The 19,482-nt window shown below is 39.5% G+C and overlaps 1 protein-coding gene across 3 annotated transcripts in view; it reads left to right on the top strand.

Annotated features, from left to right (window-relative positions):
• The window catches only part of LOC100926302 (zinc finger protein 664), a 43,708-nt gene that overhangs the window by 21,211 nt on the left and 3,015 nt on the right, over positions 1 to 19,482 (top strand). For 2 of the 3 annotated variants that reach the window (XM_031964065.1, XM_031964064.1), the window contains exons 2-4: positions 353 to 491; positions 3,091 to 3,217; positions 5,211 to 6,674. In XM_031964065.1, coding sequence (XP_031819925.1) covers positions 459 to 491; positions 3,091 to 3,217; positions 5,211 to 6,343 — 1,293 coding nt within the window. In that variant the 5' untranslated portion in view covers positions 353 to 458 and the 3' untranslated portion in view covers positions 6,344 to 6,674. Of the gene's footprint in view, positions 1 to 352; positions 492 to 3,090; positions 3,218 to 5,210; positions 6,675 to 19,482 lie in introns of those variants that run through there. The other variant, XM_031964066.1, reaches the window with a different exon arrangement.

Raw genomic sequence — 19,482 nt, 5'->3', positions numbered from 1 at the left:
GTCTCTCTCTCTCTCTCTGTCTCTCTCTCTCTGTCTCTCTCTGTCTCTGCTCTCTCTCTCTCTCTCTGTCTCTCTCTCTCTCTCTGTCTCTCTCTGTCTCTGTCTCTGTCTCTCTCTCTGTCTCTCTCTCTCTCTCTCTCTCTCTCTCTTTCTCTGTCTCTCTCTGTCTCTGTCTCTCTCTGTCTCTGTCTCTCTCTGTCTCTGTCTCTCTCTGTCTCTGTCTCTCTCTGTCTCTCTCTCTCTCTCCTCTCTCTCTTTCTCTGTCTCTCTCTTTCTCTGTCTCTCTCTGTCTCTGTCTCTCTCTGTCTCTCTGTCTCTCTCTCTCTCTCTCTCTCTCTCTCATTGTGGGCAGGTCAGCATCCAGCCTGGGCAGAGAAGTCTGACTCCACCCTCCCTCTCTGGGCTCCCTCTCCCTCCCCAGGGCAGCTGGAACAGGACCCAAGCCCGGAACCAGAGACATGGCCGCCGGCAGCTGGAGCCCCTCATCCCAGGTGAGTGCGGTCCCTGCCCGGAGCTGAGCAGCATCAGCCCAGGGGGTGTCCAAGAGAGCCCAGGAAGCTTCCTCCTGTCAGAGGGAGGGGGGCCTGGCAGGGCTGGCAGCAGGGCAGGAATCGTCCTCCTGGCACTGCCCATTTCCTGCCCCCTCCGGCCACACGGCGGCTCCCAGGGCTCTTTGAGTCCCTTTCCTTTGCCAGGTCTCAGATCAAGTCAATAAATGTTTAGAAAAGAGCTCCTCTGTGCCAGCCTCTGTGCGAACCACTGAGGATGCAGAGGAAGATAAAGAAAAAAAATCGCCTTGCAAACAGGACAGAAACCATTGAAAAGGCTCAGGGCCAGGGGACAGAGGGTCCTGGTGAAGCATAAGCCATGAGCCCAACGTCCCTGGGGCAGAGAGGACGAGTAAGGTGTGAGAAGCTGGGGCGGGTGTTGTGGGGTCTGCGTGTGCCAGGAGCCTCATACAGATGACTCTCATGTTGCATTGTCTGGGCTAGCTTTCTGGAGGTCGTCCAAACCAGCCTTGGAATCAGCAGGACAGTCACCATGAGGGTAGTCGGGAATAGAACCTAAAGCCTTTATTGTCTCCTTCACAGTCTGTTCACTCTGCCTGCCTGACTCTGCTCCCATTCTCTCACCCTTAAATACCCTAATACAATTACATCATTCCTGCAGCCTGAGTATATGCCAATCTAGAGTGGTTATATCCTGATATCATACTGGATATATATGGGAACTAGAGAACCTTTATCTCATTCATTCCACTAAGTTAACACCTTGTTGTCAGCATCCTTGTTTCAAGTGTACTCCTCCAGAGTTCTAGCCCTCTACATCACGTGATCCAGTTATGGGAATTGTCAGGATCCTTGGTAGGGGTGTGAGGTGGCACTTGTGAGTTGATTTTATTTGCATTGTCTTAATCAGAAGTGATTTGGAGCACTTCATTTGCCTAAATTTTTTGGTTTCATCATCTAGAAACTGTTCATTTCCTTTGACCATTTCTCGAGAAATGGTTTTTATTCTTACACATCTGACTCAGCTCTCGCTATGTGTTTGGGAAATGTGGCCTTCATCAGAGATACTTGCAGTGAAGCTCATTTCCCATCATTTTGCTTTCCTTGAAAAGTACATCTTTACCAAAAGAAGAAAATGTGAATTGAAAATTCAAGTTTGAAAAGTCTTTATCATTGCTATTTATGTCAGAAAGAAAACACAGGAAGAAAAAAATAACTGGGTCAGCTAGGTGGCCCAGTGGATAGAGCAGCAGCCCTGAAGTCAGGAGGATCTGAGTTCAAATCTGAGCTCAGACACTTAACACCTCCTAGCTGTGTGAACCTGGGCAAGTCACTTCATCCCAGTTTCCTCAACAACAAAAAAAGAAAAAAAAATAAGTGCTCAATTACTCAGATACTTTGGCAACATTTGCCGAGTCCTTTGTGCCTTCTTAGATAGTAACAGGACTGGAAGTGAGTGCTCTGAGTTTTCTCACAGTGACTGGGGGGCTAGAGATACTGAAGGTGAAGTATATTGATAAAAGAATGGCAACATAGCATTAAATGAAGTCAGTGATGTTTTCTCCAAAATTCACTTAGGAAAACTCTTAGTACCAGATGTTAAAAAGTCTGGGTCATAAGATTTGGGGCACATGATTGTACTTCCCAGAGTTAAAGAAGGAAAGAAATTGGGATAAGGTGGCAAAGAATAAGCAGGAAGCAGTCAGAGAATAAGGATTGGGCAGATTCAAAGGTCTCCCCAGTCAGGGTAGCCTGATCTCTGGATGGGCTCTTGGAATCAGGGCAAGAATGTGGCATCAAAGGGCCCTTCTTGTACCTTGGAGGCCGGGCACTTAAGAGTCCAGGTCGGCCTCCTGATTTCTCTGACCTCCTGGCTGAGACCTACCTGGGGAGTGCAAGCACAGATTTCTAGGAGACAGTTAGTGTCCTAATTAATCTTCTTACAGAACATATTCCAATAACAAGCTCACCTTATGAGAAGAGATGAAGCTTCATCACTTGTCTGGAAAGAGTCTTATACCAGCTAATTGAGGCCAGATTCACTTTAAAATTCTTTTCCTGCTTCCATCTAGTTTAGATTTCATTTTAGACTCATAGGAAATTTGCTAGATAATTTCTTTGTTCTCTCCTCAGTGAGCACTGCTAATGATTTCTTTTAGAATACATAGTCTTTACCAGGTTCTCACAAATTCTTCATAGAATTTTTTTTCATACATAATCACTTAATACCCTCCTTTTGGGGTGGGATGTCTCATCATCTTCTCTCTTTCACCTCTACAGGTTCTATAGAATTCATTTATTCTCCCTAATTCTATTAAGAGAAGCATTTTATAGTAAGACATTTTTCTAACTTTTATTATCCAATATGAAATTCATTTCAAATGGAAAATGCTTTTCTCAATGTTCCACTGGGCTCTTAATGCCTAGTTCTAAGTGTAGGCTCTGACACTCCTGAAGATTATAAGAGTTTTAGGCAATTCCCATCTCTGCTTTAACTTCTTCCTCTATCTTGATGAGGGTTGAACTAGATGAATTTTGGAGTCCCTTTCAGCTCTAAATCAAGTGAATTTTGATGGTTTAGGAATTGGTGACAATCAAGGATATTGTGGTGGATTTCACTGAGGAGGAGTGGAGGCTCCTGGACCTTTCTCAGAAGGAGCTGTATAAGGAGGTCATGCTGGAGAATGTCCAAAATCTGGTGTCCCTGGGTAAGGACCATTTTCTCTTTTTTTTTTTTGCTGTTCATTATCAATTCAAAATGAATACAAACAGCATAGAAGTGATGCAGACTGTGTTGCATCCCAGAAATTGGATTGAGTGCTCAGTCATCTGAGGGCACCAAGTTTCCATCCATTTTGGTCCTGGCTGCACCTTTTTGAATTACATAATTTACCCTCAATCAAGTAGCTGACCTTATTGCCACATTCGTAAGGTAAACTCCCTAAAAACCTGCTGAAAAGAATGGGAGAAGGTTCTGGTAAGATGGCACAGTAGCAAAGAAGCTACGTAGCTCCCTAAGAATTTCCTCTAAAACAAAAAATAAATAACTCACAATATATTTTGAGCAATGAAAGTGATTAAAACTCCAGATGTTTTCTGGACCTTAATGGGAACTGAGGAAGGACCTCATCTCCCTAGATAGAGATGTGGCCCAAGTGAAGGGCTATGCATTCTGGGCTGACTCTGCCAAGAGCAAGCTCTGGGGTCCCAGCCTCCAAAGCTGTCATATCTGGCACAGTGGGGGCAGGGGCGGGCAGTCAAAGAACAAAGGGCCGTATTCTAGAGAAAACTTCTCAGATGAAGATCTCATGTCTCAAATACTCAAAGGGACAGGAACAGGTTTATGATGAAGAAATTTAAACTGTTTACAGCCATATGAGAAAATATTCAAAATGCAATTAAAAAACACATTTTGATGTCATGTTGGGAACACTAATATATTGTTGCTGAAATTATGAACTGCTCCACTCAATTTGGAGAACAAACTGAATTATGACGATAGACTTATAAAACTATATACCCTTTGTCTCCAAAGTACAATATAAGCTCTGTTTGCCAAGGTAATTAGGAAAAAAGAAGCAAATTTATGTTTTAAAAATTTGATGGCAGCTTTCTTTTTGGGTGACAAAGAGGTAGAAACTGTGGGGATGCTACCAATTCATAAATCTACAATCAATACTTAATAGCTTCAGCAGTGGTTAATAATGGTGTGTTGAGAATTTTATGCAACAGTTCAGCCCATCTCTTCCATTATCACATCCTTATCACTAATCAATATGGCTCCATCAGCATTAGGGAGCTTAGATAGGTCCTTGGGCCATACATAATCTTCAGGCATAAATAAAAGAGTTCTGGCTGGTCATACTCAATGTTAAAATGAACTTTATCTGCCTTTATTTACTGGGCCCAAAATCCAACATGTCTATAACCTTTGTTTATACTTTTTGGGAGAGTTAAACAAATGCCTTCCTAGAGATGGATAATTAAATTTCTTGTAATCTTGTAAATCTTGAGAGTTCTCATTTTTCATTTAATACCTTCTGAATTTCATCATTATTTTCATCAAAACAATTTGGATGTTTACCTTTTTCCTAGATGAATAAATGTGGTACTATCCAACATATCCCTGAAAGTCTGCTCCTTATCTCCTGTATGATTTTCAATCATGTGTTGGCTCAGTTTTCTCTCTAAATTAGCAAAAACTATTCCAGCACAAAGAAGACTCTATAATCTACTGGCATTAAGTGTTTAGTAGTCATCTTGGCCTTGGGGCCCCTGCCTTTGCTGAATGTGTATATTTCATTGGGAGAGGATAAGTTTCCGATTGGTTCAGTACTTTGAGATGCGTATCTCACGTATTATCTATTTGTCTTTTTAATATTATTTTTGCTGAGGCAATTGTGTTAAGTGATGTGCTCAGGGTCACAAAGCTAGGAAGTGTTAGATGTCTGAGGCCAGATTCGAAGTCAAGTTTTCCTGATTTCAGGGCTGGTGTTCTATCCACTGCACCACCTTGCTGCCTCCAATCTGTCTCTTCTTATAAAGGACTTAGGGTGTTAAAAGCCACTGTTTGCACTGAGTGCACCTATGAAGTTTTGTATAGTTAGTTTGGTGACAAGCTGCAATGACTCTTATGTAACATTGCTATTTGTGTTTATATATGTGTGTATGTCATTTTCTGTATGTGTTTGTCTTCTTCAGATGTAGAAACTGGGTTCACAGTAAATGAAATGAGTAAAAAGCTGGGAATTTTTGTGGAAGAACACGACCTGCAAAGGTTCATGGATGCTCCCTGTGATTTCAGTTTGAAGGAATTGCATGATTTTATTCTCAAAGTAGATAGATATCCAAAGAATGATTGTGAATTGGATGAAATTGGAAAGAGATTCACTTGCTCTTCTATCCTAAATCATTGCAAGAAAATGACCTCAGGAAATGATTATCTTCAAGATAGTGAATACAAGAAATGCTTCACTGAAAAGGTAGACCTTTTGGTTCCAAGTAATCAATGGGATATAGCTGTGAAGTGGAGTTCAGATCTCCATGGTGATCAGAAAAGTGATACTGAAGAAATGCTTTCCATAAGTAATAAAAGTGAGAATGCTTTCAGTCAGAACTTTAATCTCATTACTCATCAGCAAATGCCTGTTAGAAAAGAACCAGATGAATGTAATGTGTGTGAAACAACCTCATCCTATCTCTCATCTCTTCCTTACCACCCTGAAATGAAAATATATGGATATGATCAGTGTGGGAAAACCTTTGGTTGGAATCCAGCTCTTGCTAGCCAGCAGAAGGCTCATACTGGAGAGATGTTTTATGAATGGACTGAATGTGGGAGAGCTTTCTATTACACTTCATTCCTACTTGACCATGAGAAAATTCACACTGGAAAAAAACTTTTTAAGTGTAATCACTGTGGAAAAGCTTTTACACAGAGTTCCTGTCTTGCTAACCATCAGAGAATCCACACTGGAGAGAAATCTTTTAAATGTAATCAGTGTGGAAAGTCTTTCAAATTCTCCTCCAGTCTTGTTACACATCAGAGAATCCACACTGGAGAGAAACCTTTTAAATGTAATCAATGTGGAAAGGCTTTTACACAGAGTTCCAGTCTTGCTAATCATCAGAGAATCCACACTGGAGAGAAACCTTTTAAATGTAATCATTGTGGAAAGGCTTTCAGAGTTTCCTCCAGTCTTGTTACACATCAGAGAATCCACACTGGAGAGAAACCTTTTAAATGTAATCAATGTGGAAAGGCTTTTATATCCAGTTCCCATCTTGCTAGACATCAGATAATCCACACTGGAGAGAAATCTTTTATAATGTAATCAATGTGGAAAGAGTTTTAGATGCAGCTCCCATGTATCCAGACATCAAAGTATCCACAGTGGAGTGAAACCTTTTATTTTTTTTGGAGATTTTTTTTTTTTCCTAGTTTGGGTAGGAGATGATAGCAGTGGGAAGTGTACTAGCCATAGGATTGTCCTTCCTCTAATCCTCTAATCTAAAATAATAAGACATTATTACAGTAAGGATACATACATGCAATAGATCAGAAGGACTGAGAAAGTTTTGAAAAATGTTTTATTGAATTCATTACTACTCAAAAAAGAAATTCAGGCTTTGCAGGTTTGTTTATTGAAATATTTTTCTGTTTTGTGTAAATTTAAAATGTTCATTTGATTTTCATTTGTATGAATTTCAAAATTAAAAAAAAACCAGAAGAGACCTTAAAGGAGGGAAAGGGAAACATGTGCAAAAATGTTTACCCTTTTTGTAGTAGCCAGAAATTGAGTTGGAGAATGGCTGAATAAATTATGGTATATGAATGTTATGGAATATTATTGTTCTGTAAGAAATGACCAACAGGATGAATACAGAGAGGCTTGGAGAGACTTACATGAACTGATGCCAAGTGAAATGAGCAGAATCAGGAGATCATTATACAATGCAACAAGACCATATGGTGATCAGTTCTCACGGACATGGCTCTCTTCAACTATAAGATGATTCAAACAAGTTCCAATTGTGCAATGATGAAGAGAGCCATATACACCCAGAGAGGACTGTGGGAACTGAGTATAGACCACAATATAGCATTTTTACTATTTTGTTGAAAAATTACCCATGCATATGTTTTGTAAATAAAAAGCTTTAATAAAATTTAATAAAATGAAAAAAGAAAAAGAAGAAAAAATAATATAATCTGCATTGGTTTTATCTGTGCAAAAACTTCTGTTCTCCAAATATCTGATAGGTAAACTATCCTTTGTTCTCCTTATTTCCTTACAGTATCCCTTATGCCTAAATCATGTATTCATTTTGACCTTGTTTTACTCTTGTTTTGATGTGGTTCTGCACCAAATATCTGATCTATTTTTTTCCAGTTTTCTTGCCAGTTTTTTGTTTGTTTGTTTGTTTGTTTTTTGTGTGAAATACTGAGTTCTGATCCCAGAAGCTGGAGTTTAAGGGGTTTATCAAATAGTAAATTACTTACTATAGTCATTGATTTTTGTATCATATATATCCAACCTAGTCAATGATCCACTAGATCAAAACCATATTGTTCCAGTGACTGCTGCTTTATGTTAGAGTTTTAGATCTGGCACTGCTAGGTTATTATCCTTTGTTGTTGTTGTTTGTCATTAATTTCCTTGACCTTTTGGCCTTTTCTTGATTATATGTATTTTGTTAATATTTTTTCTAGCTCTACAAATTAATTTTGGGGGGCGTTTGGTATGGCACTGAACAAGTAAATTAATTGATTTAGATAGGATTGTCATTTTCATACCCTTGAGTACTTGATATTTTCCCATTAGTTTAGATCTGACTTTATGTGTGTGAACAGTGTTTTGTGATTTTATTGAAGTTTTTGGCTTTGTCTTGGTAGGAAGACATCCAAATATTTAATTTGTCTATATTTATTTTAAATGGAATTTCTCTATTTCTTACTGCTGGGCTGTGTCAGTAACATGTAGAAATTCTGATGATTTCTGTAGGTTTACTTTATATCCTGCCTTAAGACATTAATTGTTTCAAGCAGGTTTTTGGATTATGTCTAGAATTCTCTAAGAATACCATCATATCATCTGCAAAATGTGATAGCTTTATCTCATTACCTTTTCTAATATCTTTAATTTCTTTTTCTTTTCATATTGCTAGAAGTGAAATTTCTAATACAATACTGAATAATAGTGGTGATAATGAAGATCTTTGTTTCACCCTTGCACTTATTAAGAATGTGTCTAGCTTATATCCAACACAAATAATGCTTGATGATGGTTTTAGATAGAGGTTGCCTATTATTTTAAGGAAAACTCCATTTATCCCTATGCTCTCTACTGTCTTTAATAGGAGTGGATGATGTACTTTGTCAAAAGCTTTCTCTTCATCTATTGAGATCATCCTATGATTTCTATTCATTTTGTTATTGATATGGTCAATTGTGGCAATAATTTACCTTATATTGAGTCAGCATTGCATTCCTGGCATAAATCCCACTTGGTCATAGTGTATAATTTTGCTGGTAAGTTGTTCTAATTTCTGTGCTATTATTATAGTTTAAATATTCAATATTTATGCGGGAGATTGGTCTGTAATTTTCTTTCTCTGTTCTAGTTCTTCTTGGTTTAGATATGAGCACCATATTTGTGCTTGGCAGGACTCTTTTGTCTATTTTTCCAAATAGTGGTGGTGGCAGCTTCTGGACTTGGCTAACAGGATGTCTCTTTCCTAGCACTAAGGAAGGCCTTTGTTGCTTTAGCATATTAGAACTTACAGCCACAGTAGAGTGGAGACACTCCTTACAGGTCCAGGGCAGAAAATTGTGCTACTAGTCAAATTCCTAGATGAATTTCTGAAAACAGCTGCAAAAAAACCCTGAAGCTTGGGACAGTGCACTCTGTACAAGAGAGCAATACTTGAAGAAAGAGTCCAGCAATAGGCTGGGATAATGAACAAACAACAGAAAAAGACTCTGACCACTAAAAGTTACTATGATGACAAGGAAGATCCAAATACATACTTGGAAGATACAAAGTCAAAGCTCCTTCATCCAAAGCCTCCAAGAAAAACAAGAATTGGTCAGAGGCTATGGAAGAGATCAAAAGGATTTTGAAAATCAAGCAAGAGAGATAAAGGAAAAATAGGAAGAGAATTAAAAGTGGTGCAAATGGAAATACAAAAAGCTAATGAGAATTCTTTAAAAAGCAGAATTGGCCAAATTGGAAAAAAAAATGCCAAAGTTCGCTTGAGGAATGGAATTCCTTGAAAATTAGAATTGAGCAACTGGAAGCTAATGACTTTATAGGAAATCAAGAGACAATAAAACAAAACCAAAGGAAGGAAAAGATAGAAAACAATGAAAAATATCTCAGCAGAAAAGCAACTGACTTGGAAATAGATGTAGGAGAGAGAATTTATTTCCTGTTTTTTCTTATAATTTCTAGAGATTGGTTAATTTAATTAATTACACTTGACTTAGAAGATGTATTTACTTATTTTCTATTCTTGTTCTTCAGGAGAGATAATTTAAAAGTTTTTGGTCTCCTGGAAATTCATGATGAAAAAAAAAAGAAACTGGATATCTTCATCCAAGAAATTGTCTAAGAAAGCTATCCTGTGTTGGAATCTTTACAAAGTGTTGTCATTAGAACTGATAGAGACAATAATTATCTAATTTAGCATGGTTTAGTATGATTGGTCTGATCCTACACGGAGATGTTATGGGCCAGAACTTGAAATAAGGTACTAAGTGGAATTGAGGAGACAATGTTTAAATCTAGTTTAGAATTGATTTAATCCTACAACAAATAATGGTTTCCCAGTGATATAATGATTGGTGTGTACTCAGTGTACAGCATATAAGCAAGGAACTCTCAGGGCCAGAGACAGAAGCCCACTCTCGGAGGCGGAGACAGATACATTCCATATTCCATCTTTGTGCTGGCTGGAGACATTTGGAGGGAGCTAGGGTCTGAAGCTCAAGACTTTGAAGGACTCAATAAAGGACTGGATTTTAACTTCTGGCTGCATTTGAAGTGATTATTACTTTGAACTGAAACTAAGGCTGCCTCCAAAAACCTCCCCAAGAAACCTGCTCCCAGAGAAAACAATCATATACAAAAGAAGAGAACACCGCAGTCCTGATATTCTGTTTAATTTAAAGAAATCTCCCAACCACCTTCTGAAAGAGAACCCAAGATGAAAATTCCTAGGAATACTAAAGCCAAATTTTAGAGCTCCCTAGTCAAGAAGAACATATTGCAAGCATCCAGAAAGAAACAGTTCAAATACAGTGAAGCCACAGTCATGATGACACAAGATTTATCAGCTGCTGCATTAAAGGGCTAGAGGGTTTGGAATATACTAGAGAACAATGGAGCTAGGATTACAGTCAAGAATCACCCAGCAAAAGTGAGCCTAATCCTTCAGGGAACGTGGACATTTTTTTAATAAAAAAATAAAAATTTTTGATACTTTGCTTTATAAATCATGTTGGGAGAGAAAATTCATAACAAAAGGGAAAAACCATGGGAGAGAAAAAAACAACAGAAAAAAGAAGTGAATATAGCATGTGTTGATTTACATTAAATTTCCATAGTTCTTTTTCTGGATGCAGATGGCATTTTCTATTCAAAGTCTATTGGGATTACCTGAGATCACTGCACCACTGACAAGAACCAAGTCTTTCATCAGGTGATCATTGCACATTCTTGGTAGTACTATATCCAGTGTTTTCCTGGTTCTCCTTGTTTCTTTCAGGATCACTTTGTATAACTCTTTCCAGGCCTTTGTAAAATCAGCTTTGTCACCATTTTCTATAGGACAATAATATTCCATTATCTTCATATACAACAACTTGTTCACCCATTCCTCAACTGCTTGGCATGTATTCATTTTCCAATTCCTTGCCACAACACAAAGAGTTGCTACAAACATTATTGCACATTTGAGACCTTTGGGGTACAGACCCAGGAGTAACACTGCTGCATTAAAGGGAATGCACAGTTTTATAGCTATTTGGGCATAGTTACAAATTGCTCCGGAATAGTGGGTTGAGTTCACAACTCCACCAAAAATGCATTAGTGTTCCAGTTTTCCCACTAACCTTTCAATACTTATTATCTTTTGCTGTAATCTTGGCCAATCTGAGATGTGTGAAGTGTTACCCCAGGATTGTTTTAATTTGCATTTCTCTAATTAATAGTGATTTATGGCACTTTTTAATATGACTATAGATGCCTTTAATTTAACTAAAAATTGTTTATATCCTTTGACAATTTATCAATTGAGAATGACTTGAATTCTAATAAATTTGATTCAGTTCATTATATAATTAGAAATAAGGTCACTATCAGATACAGTGGTCTGAAATTTTTACCTAGCGTTCTGTTTTCCTTCTAATATTAGCTGTGTTGGTTTTGTTTGTGTAAAAACTTCTTTCTTCTCCAAAAATCTGATAGCAAACTATCCCTTGTTCTCTTAATTTCCTTATAATATTGTTGTGCCACAGTTTGCTTTTATTGTTCTGCCTCGGTTTCTTTTCTTTTCTTTTTTTTTTTTAATTTAATAGCCTTTTATTTACAGGTTATATGCTTGGGTAACTTTACAGCATTAAGAATTGCCAAACCTCTTGTTCCAATTTTTCATCTCTTACTCCCCACCCCCTCCTCCAGATGGCAGGATGACCAGTAGATGTTAAATATATTAAAATATAAATTAGATACACAATAAGTATACATGACCAAAACGTTATTTTGCTGTACAAAAAGAATCAGACTCTGAAATATTGTACAGTTAGCTTATGAAGGAAATCAAAAATGCAGGTGGGCATAAATATAGGGATTGGGAATTCAATGTAATGGTTTTTAGTCATCTCCCAGAGTTCTTTCTTTTTTTTTTTTTTTTTTGTTGTTGTTGTTTTTTGTTGTTTTTTTTTTTTTTATTATTTAATAGCCTTTTATTTACAGGATATATGCATGGGTAACTTTACAGCATTAACAATTGCCAAACCTCTTGTTCCAATTTTTCACCTCTTACCCCCCACCCCCTCCTCCAGATGGCAGGATGACCAGTAGATGTTAAATATATTAAAATATAAATTAGATACACAATAAGTATACATGACCAAAACGTTATTTTGCTGTACAAAAAGAATCAGACTCTGAAATATTGTACAGTTAGCTTATGAAGGAAATCAAAAATGCAGGTGGGCATAAATATAGGGATTGGGAATTCAATGTAATGGTTTTTAGTCATCTCCCAGAGTTCTTTGGGTATAGCTAGTTCAGTTCATTACTGCTCCATTAGAAATGATTTGGTTGATCTCGTTGCTGAGGATGGCCAGGTCCATCAGAACTGGTCATCATATAGTATTGTTGTTGAAGTATATAATGATCTCCTGGTCCTGCTCATTTCACTCAGCATCAGTTCATGTAAGTCTCTCCAGGCCTTTCTGAAATCATCCTGTTGGTCATTTCTTACAGAACAATAATATTCCATAATATACATATACCACAATTTATTCAGCCATTCTCCAACTGATGGGCATCCACTCTGTTTCTAGTTTCTGGCCACTACAAACAGGGCTGCCACAAACATTCGTGCACATACAGGTCCCTTTCTGTTCTTTATAATCTCTTTGGGATATAAGCCCAGTAGTAACACTGCTGGATCAAAGGGTATGCACAGTTTGATAACTTTTTGAGCATAGTTCCAAACTACTCTCCAGAATGGTTGGATTCGTTCACAGCTCCACCAACAATGCATCAATGTCCCAGTTTTCCCGCATCCCCTCCAACACTCATCATTATTTTTTCCTGTCATCTTAGCCAATCTGACAGGTGTGTAGTGGTATCTTAGAGTTGTCTTAATTTGCATTTCTCTGATTAATAATGACTTGGAGCATCTTTTCATATGACTAGAAATAGTTTCAATTTCTTCATCTGAGAATTGTCTGTTCATATCCTTTGACCATTTTTCAATTGGAGAATGTCTGCCTCAGTTTCTTTAATTGTCCTTCCTGTTTCCCAAAATTGTTTTGCCTCAGTTCCTTGAATTGTTCTGCTTCAATCCCCCTTGTTGCAACCCCCTTTTTCTGCTCATTAGAACTGAGATAATTAGGATTGTGGAGATCTGACATTCCAGAAGATAAAACTCCAGATGTTCTATCTCAGATACCTAATTGGCATTGTCTCTATATCTAAGTCCCACGATTCCTGGATCTAGTTGGACACTTCCTAAGTCCTCCCAATTAGTTAGAATTTATAGTCCTATCTTTAGCCTGTCAGAACCTGATTGATGGTCCCTTCTTGGAGATTCCTGATTACCAGAGTTTTGACTTCAACTCCCCCCCCCCTTACCCTGCCTCTATCTACTAAGCTTAGAGACATAAATGTTTCTTGGGAAACTCACATTTCCTGCTGGATGTTTTGTGACATCAGCCCTGGCGGCAACATGCCCCCAACACAACCTCTCCCTCTCAAATAAATTAAATACTTTCAAATCTCTATCTTGCCTCAGTTTCTCCAGCATTACAATATCACCCTTATGCCTAAATGGTGTACACATTTTGAGCTCGTTTTGCTCTGGGGTGTGAAATGTAGATGCATGCCAAATTTCTTCTGTATCTGTGTAAAGGGCAGGAACTTTGGAGAAATATACGGAAGGCTCAGTAAGATTGATTTAAACAAGGTGTAAGTCAGTGGAATTGATAAGAAACTGGTTATCTAGTTTATCAGCTGAATTCTCTAGTTCAGTATGATTGATTTAATCTTAGAACAAATAATAGTTCCCTAGTGATATAATGATTGGTTTATACTCAGTATACTGTAATGATGTAATTGAAATAGAGCATATAAGCTGGGACAACTCAGCCAGAGAGAGGGTCTGAGACGAGAACACTTGAGGCTGGAGCTCAACTTCTTCAACTCAGCGAGACAGTAGGAGTGGTGGAGGTTCCCAGGCAGGACTGGAAGGGGGAGGGGCTGCTCAGGGTCTAGGCCTCCCATCCAGCTCTGCCTTTTGACCCTTTTCCTTCCTGGTGGTCTTGGGACATCACTCAGCAGTTCTGGAGCCTTTGGGAGGTGGGGGCCCCTGTTACACTTGGGGAAAATGATACAGGCAGGGATGAAAGTGTTGGCCAAGGTGTCATACTAGACTTCCAGTGAAGGCCCTGTGACCTTGGGCTCATAGGGCTCTGCCCCCAGGGCTGGTCCTCTCCCCAGAGTGCAGGAGATCTTAGTGTCCAGTGTTGGCTTCTGGGAGGATTTCCCTGCCCCTACAGGTGAGATCTCTTTCTCCTTTGAGCCTTAATCTCTCTGCCTTCTCTCAACTGAGCTCTCTCTGCTTCCTTCTTTCTGAGATTTCTCAGCCTCCTCCTGGGGTGCAGCCTCTCCCCACTGTCCCTGCCCCAGGAGGTATCTCTCATTATGGGCAGGTCAGCATCCAGTCTGGGTAGAGAAGCTCAGACCCCGTCCTCCCTCTCTGGGGTCCCTCTCCCTCCCCAGCCCGGCAGGCAGAGGACCCAACCCCGGAATCAGAGACATGGCCCTTGATAGCCAGAGCCCCTTGTCCCAGGTGAGTGCAGTCCCTGCCCAGAGCTGAGCAGCATCAGCCCAGAAGGTGTCCAGGAGAGCCCAGGAAGTTTACTCCTGTTAGAGGAATCACCCTCCTGGTGCTGCCCATTTCCTGCCCGCTCAGACCTCATGGCTGCTCCCGGGGCTCTATGAATCCCTCTCCTTTGCCAGGTGTCAGGACCCATCAATGAGCATTGAGAATGTGGCTCCTGGGTGCCAAGCACTTTTTAACCTTCTTTTCCCTCCCCAATAGGTTGGCAAAGTAATGGTCCCTTTAGTCCCTGAGTGAACCCATCAGGTTTGTCTATAACAACTCTGTACTGTGTAGACAGGAGGCACTCTCAGAGGGAAGGCTCCACCATTTTAGGGACCAGGAAGGTCTCTTTTTTTTCCAGAAGGTGAGATGGGAAGGAGGCTGGGAGCCCAGAGGAAGAAGGAGCACATTCCCAGGATGAGAGAAGGCCCTGGATGCCAGAGTTATGGCTCTGGCTCAACCAGAAGTCAGTGTCCCTGGACCCAGGAGGAGGCGGGAAAGAAGGTGGGAGAAGACTGGCCCGGCTTTGGGGGCTGGTTCTGTGGTATCTGCCATGAGCAGGGGGCCATGGAAATAGGATCTCCCTTTATCCTGTTGTGAGAATTGTCAGGATCCTTGCTGGGAACGCCCAGAATAAGGTAGCACAGGATCCAACTAGAGGTTAAACTGAGTTCTATTTATCCACTCAGAACGGTGACCTTTTCCATGGGTGAGTGAGGAACATGCATATCTCACACTGCCACAAGTGACATAGACACAGATTCTCGTCCTGAGCCTCCTTTGTCTCTGCTAGGTTTTGTCTTGTACTCGGACTCACAAAGAAGTTCTGGGTGAGATCTGGTTAGGGCACAGAGAAAGGAAAATGAGACATTATACAGAAAAGAACAAAATATGTGGGTTTGTGCATTTAGAATTTGAAAGGTCTGTACAGAGGTTTTCCCCAAAGCTCCATAGAGCAGGCCAAGGACAAATGTAGCTGCTTGGGTAGTCCCAAAGTTACTCAACATTTGCCTGTCAGGCAGAATAATCCCACTGGAAGTGACTGCATGACTCTTCTTAAAGGGATTAGCAGAAGGAACAGAATAAAGGGGCCATTGAATGTATTGACATTGAGCACAGCCAGTGTAGAATCAAGTGGACTTAGTTACGTTTGCTTAAATATTCAGAAGAGCTCCATTTGCTGGCTAAAAGCCTCAGTGGTATGTGTTGGGGGACATGAGTGCACATGGTGTGATTGTGTTTCCCAGAGTTCCAAGGAGGAAGGAGATTGGGAGGGAGTGACCTAAAGATGGCCAGACAACAGCACTAGGGGGGATGGTGGAAGTTAGGTACCATTGAGAAATCTCCCCAGTCAGGAGGGCCTCTGGGTGGGCTGAGAGCTGAGGGAAGCAGGAGTCATGGCATGAAGGGGGCCCCAAGACCACTTCTATGAGGGGTAGTCAGGGAGAGCACAGGTCAGTCACCTGATCTCTCTGACCTCCAAGCTCACACCTACCAGGGGAGTGCAAGCACAGCCCTGCATTTCTAAGAGACAATTATGTCAAGGAAAAGAGGCACTTGTTCTCCTCAGGGCTTCTACTGGGAAGAGGTTCTAGGCAATGTTTGCTCAGGAAGAGGGAACCTGTGGAAACCAGAAAAGGCTCTTGTAACTTATGTGAGCAAAGAACTTCCCCAAAGTGGCTAAGAGGCCCGTTTTTCCTCAATCCTGAGGCACCAAGCTTCTCCTCTTTCTCCATTCATACTCATGGCCAAGATCAAATTTTGACAGTAGACTCTTGTCTACTAATAGAAATGGCTCTTGGGAAAATTGAGATTCTGGAAGACATACCATCCCTCAGTGTAAATCTAATTTTATGGTACTGAGTTCCAAACTAAATAATAAGGTTTCATTCATCTCCAACCCCAAGTGATAAAATATGACATTTTAAGTGAAGAAGGAAATCCTCCTTTCCCCATATTTACTCTTTTTTTTCAGTAATTCAGTATTGAAGTCTCTGAATCCATTCCATAAACGGGTGAAGGCAATGATAAAATAAAGAGAGCAGATGTTTTTGACCATGACCCATCCTGCCCTATGTCATCCCAGCCTTTCATGCTAAGAGTAGAGAATGCTGCTTCACTTGGCTGCAAGCAGTCTCATACTACTCCATTGTGGACATATTGGGAGCAATATATCTCTAGTATACTTCTCTTGCTTTCATCTAGTTAAAAATATTTTATAATTTCAGCAAATTTACCTTTTTTTTTTTTTTTTTTTTTTTGGTTTCTTCTTTTCTGAGTGATCCATTTTCAGGTTCTATTGACTCAGAATATAAAGTCCTTGTCAACTTCCCCCAAACTCTTCGTAGAATTTCCTTAATATGTCCCTTATGACACTTCTAATGGGGAAGAATTTCCCCTCCCCTTCTCTCTCTTACACACATTCTCTTACCTCACTGATATGTCACTGACATTTTCCCTCCTTTTATCAGGACAGGCATTGTACAGTAAGAAACTTTTACAAGCTTTTAGTTTTCCAACGTGATTCTTACTTCAAACAGAAATGGCTTTTCTCAGTATCTCATTGAGTCCTTAATGTCTGGTTGTAAAGTGTTGGCTATGACAGTCATAAAGGTCATGTGATTTTTTTTTTTTTTTAAGAGACATCTCAACCCTGGTTCAGTTTTCTCCTCTTGGTTGATGAAGGTTGGACTAGACAGATTCTAGAGTCTCTGCTCAAATCTTATGCCTTTTGATGGTTTAGGAGTTGGTGACCTTCAAGGATGTGATGGTGGACTTCACTGAGGAGGAGTAGGGGCTCTTGGATCCTTCTCAGAAGGAGCTGTACAAGGAGGTCACACTGGAGAATGTCCAGAATCTGCTGTCCCTGGGTAAGGACCATTTCCTGTCTTAGTTTTAGTTGTAAGGCCAAATACAGGATAAACAGGAAAGAATGGATGCATACTCTGGTACATCTCAGCCTTAGGCGCTAGGTCCTCTGGGTGCTCCAACTCTCCATCCACTTTTTTCTTGCCTTGTACCTTTTTTAAATTGAATTATTTATATCCATTTCAACAATTGAAGCCATAGATGACTCACATGATCAGTGTTCATTGTCAGGAAAAACATGATTTTTGATGTCTTGTTGAGTCATTCAATTCCATTTGTTCAATTCTACTTTTTAGTGAATTTCTTCCTTCAGTTAGCTTTTTTAAAATTACCTTTTGAATTTGGCAGTTGAACTTTTAAATGATTTGTTTTGTTTACTGGATTTTTTTTCCCCATTTCACCAATTCCATTTTTTTGGGAATTCTCTTTTCCATTTCACCAAGACTGTTTTGTTTTTTTTTAATAGCTTTTTATTTATAAGTTATATGCATGGGTAATTTTACAGCATTGACAATTGCCAAACCTTTTGTTCCAATTTTTCCCCTCCTTCCCCCCACCCCCTCCCCTAGATGGCAGGATGACCAGTAGATGTTACATATATTAAAGTATAAATTAGATACACAATAAGTATACATAACCAAAACGTTATTTTGCTGTACAAAAAGAATCGGACTCTGAAATATTGTACAATTAGCTTGTGAAGGAAATCCAAAATGTAGGCAGGCAAAAATATAAAGTTTGGGAATTCAATGTAATGGTTCTTAGTCACCAATGCTGTTTTTCAAGGAGTTCTTTTCTTTTTCCATCTTGCCAAATCTGTTTTGAGAGGAGTTGTTATCTTCAGATCATTTCTATTTCTTTAGCCATTCCTCAATTGATGGCCATGTACTTATTTTCCTATTCTTTGCCACTCAAAAAGAGGTTCTACAAGTACTTTTCCCCATTTGGGTCCTTTTCCTTCATTTATGATTTCTTCGGTATTCAGACCCAGTGGGGTTACTGCTAAATCACAGGATATGCAGAGTTTTATATCCCTTTGCTCTAATCCCAAATTGCTCTCCATAATGGGTGGATCTGGTAACAACTCCACCAACCGCATATTAGCATCCTAGTTTTCCCTCATACCTTCTAACATTCTTCATTATCTTTTCCTATCTTTTCTTAAGTGCAGGCGGACATAAATAGAGGGATTGAGAATTCTTTGTAATGGTTCATAGTTATCTCCCAGAGTAATGAACAATATTCTTATAAATTCTTTATTTTCAATGTCAGACTTTTATCATAAAACTTACTTGATCTCTATAACTTGCTCCATTTGTTTTGAATAAATAATGATTTTCCACCAGAATAATTGTGAAAAAACATCTTTTATCTTCTAATTCTACAAAACTTTAAAAATGTAGGTGTGAAGTGATCTCCCATGATCTTCTGAGAGTGCTACAAAAGTGTTCAGCCCATCTCTCCAGGATCCTGTTGGTATCACTGATGAATGTGACTCCAGCAGCACTGAGTAGTTCAGCTTCACCCTATCAGGTCTTTGGCCCATAAATAGGCATTGTAAAAGTAGTCAACACAAACCTGAATTTTATGTGGCCTCTTACTGAGCCCAGAATTCTGGATCTCCCAAGTTTTGTTTGCACTTAGCTTTTTGTGGAGTTAAATTCTGGCTTCTTAAATGATTGAGGGAACTTACTTGCAAGTCCTGTAGAGTTCTGAGTTTTTGTTTCATACCATCTGAATTCCCCACCATTTGCATCAGACCAGTTTTGTTATTTCCAAGTGTTCTATCCCAGATGAGTACTGTATGACAAATTTCTGAAAGTTGCCCAGACCTTTTCAGCTGAAATGTTGCAAACCTTGCTGCTTCCAAGTTAGAAACAAACTGTTCTCCCATGGAGAGTCACTTTAATCTGTTGATATTGAATCTGGCTGTTATTTTGGCCTGTGGCTGCCCCTTCTATTGAAGGGCCAATATTCTGTGGTGTCC

Source organism: Sarcophilus harrisii, chromosome 3 (assembly GCF_902635505.1).
Source record: "Sarcophilus harrisii chromosome 3, mSarHar1.11, whole genome shotgun sequence".
NCBI classification, from domain to species: Eukaryota; Metazoa; Chordata; class Mammalia; order Dasyuromorphia; family Dasyuridae; genus Sarcophilus; species Sarcophilus harrisii.
The sequence above is the reverse complement of the archived record's forward strand: the minus strand, read 5'-3'. Positions and strand labels throughout refer to the sequence as shown.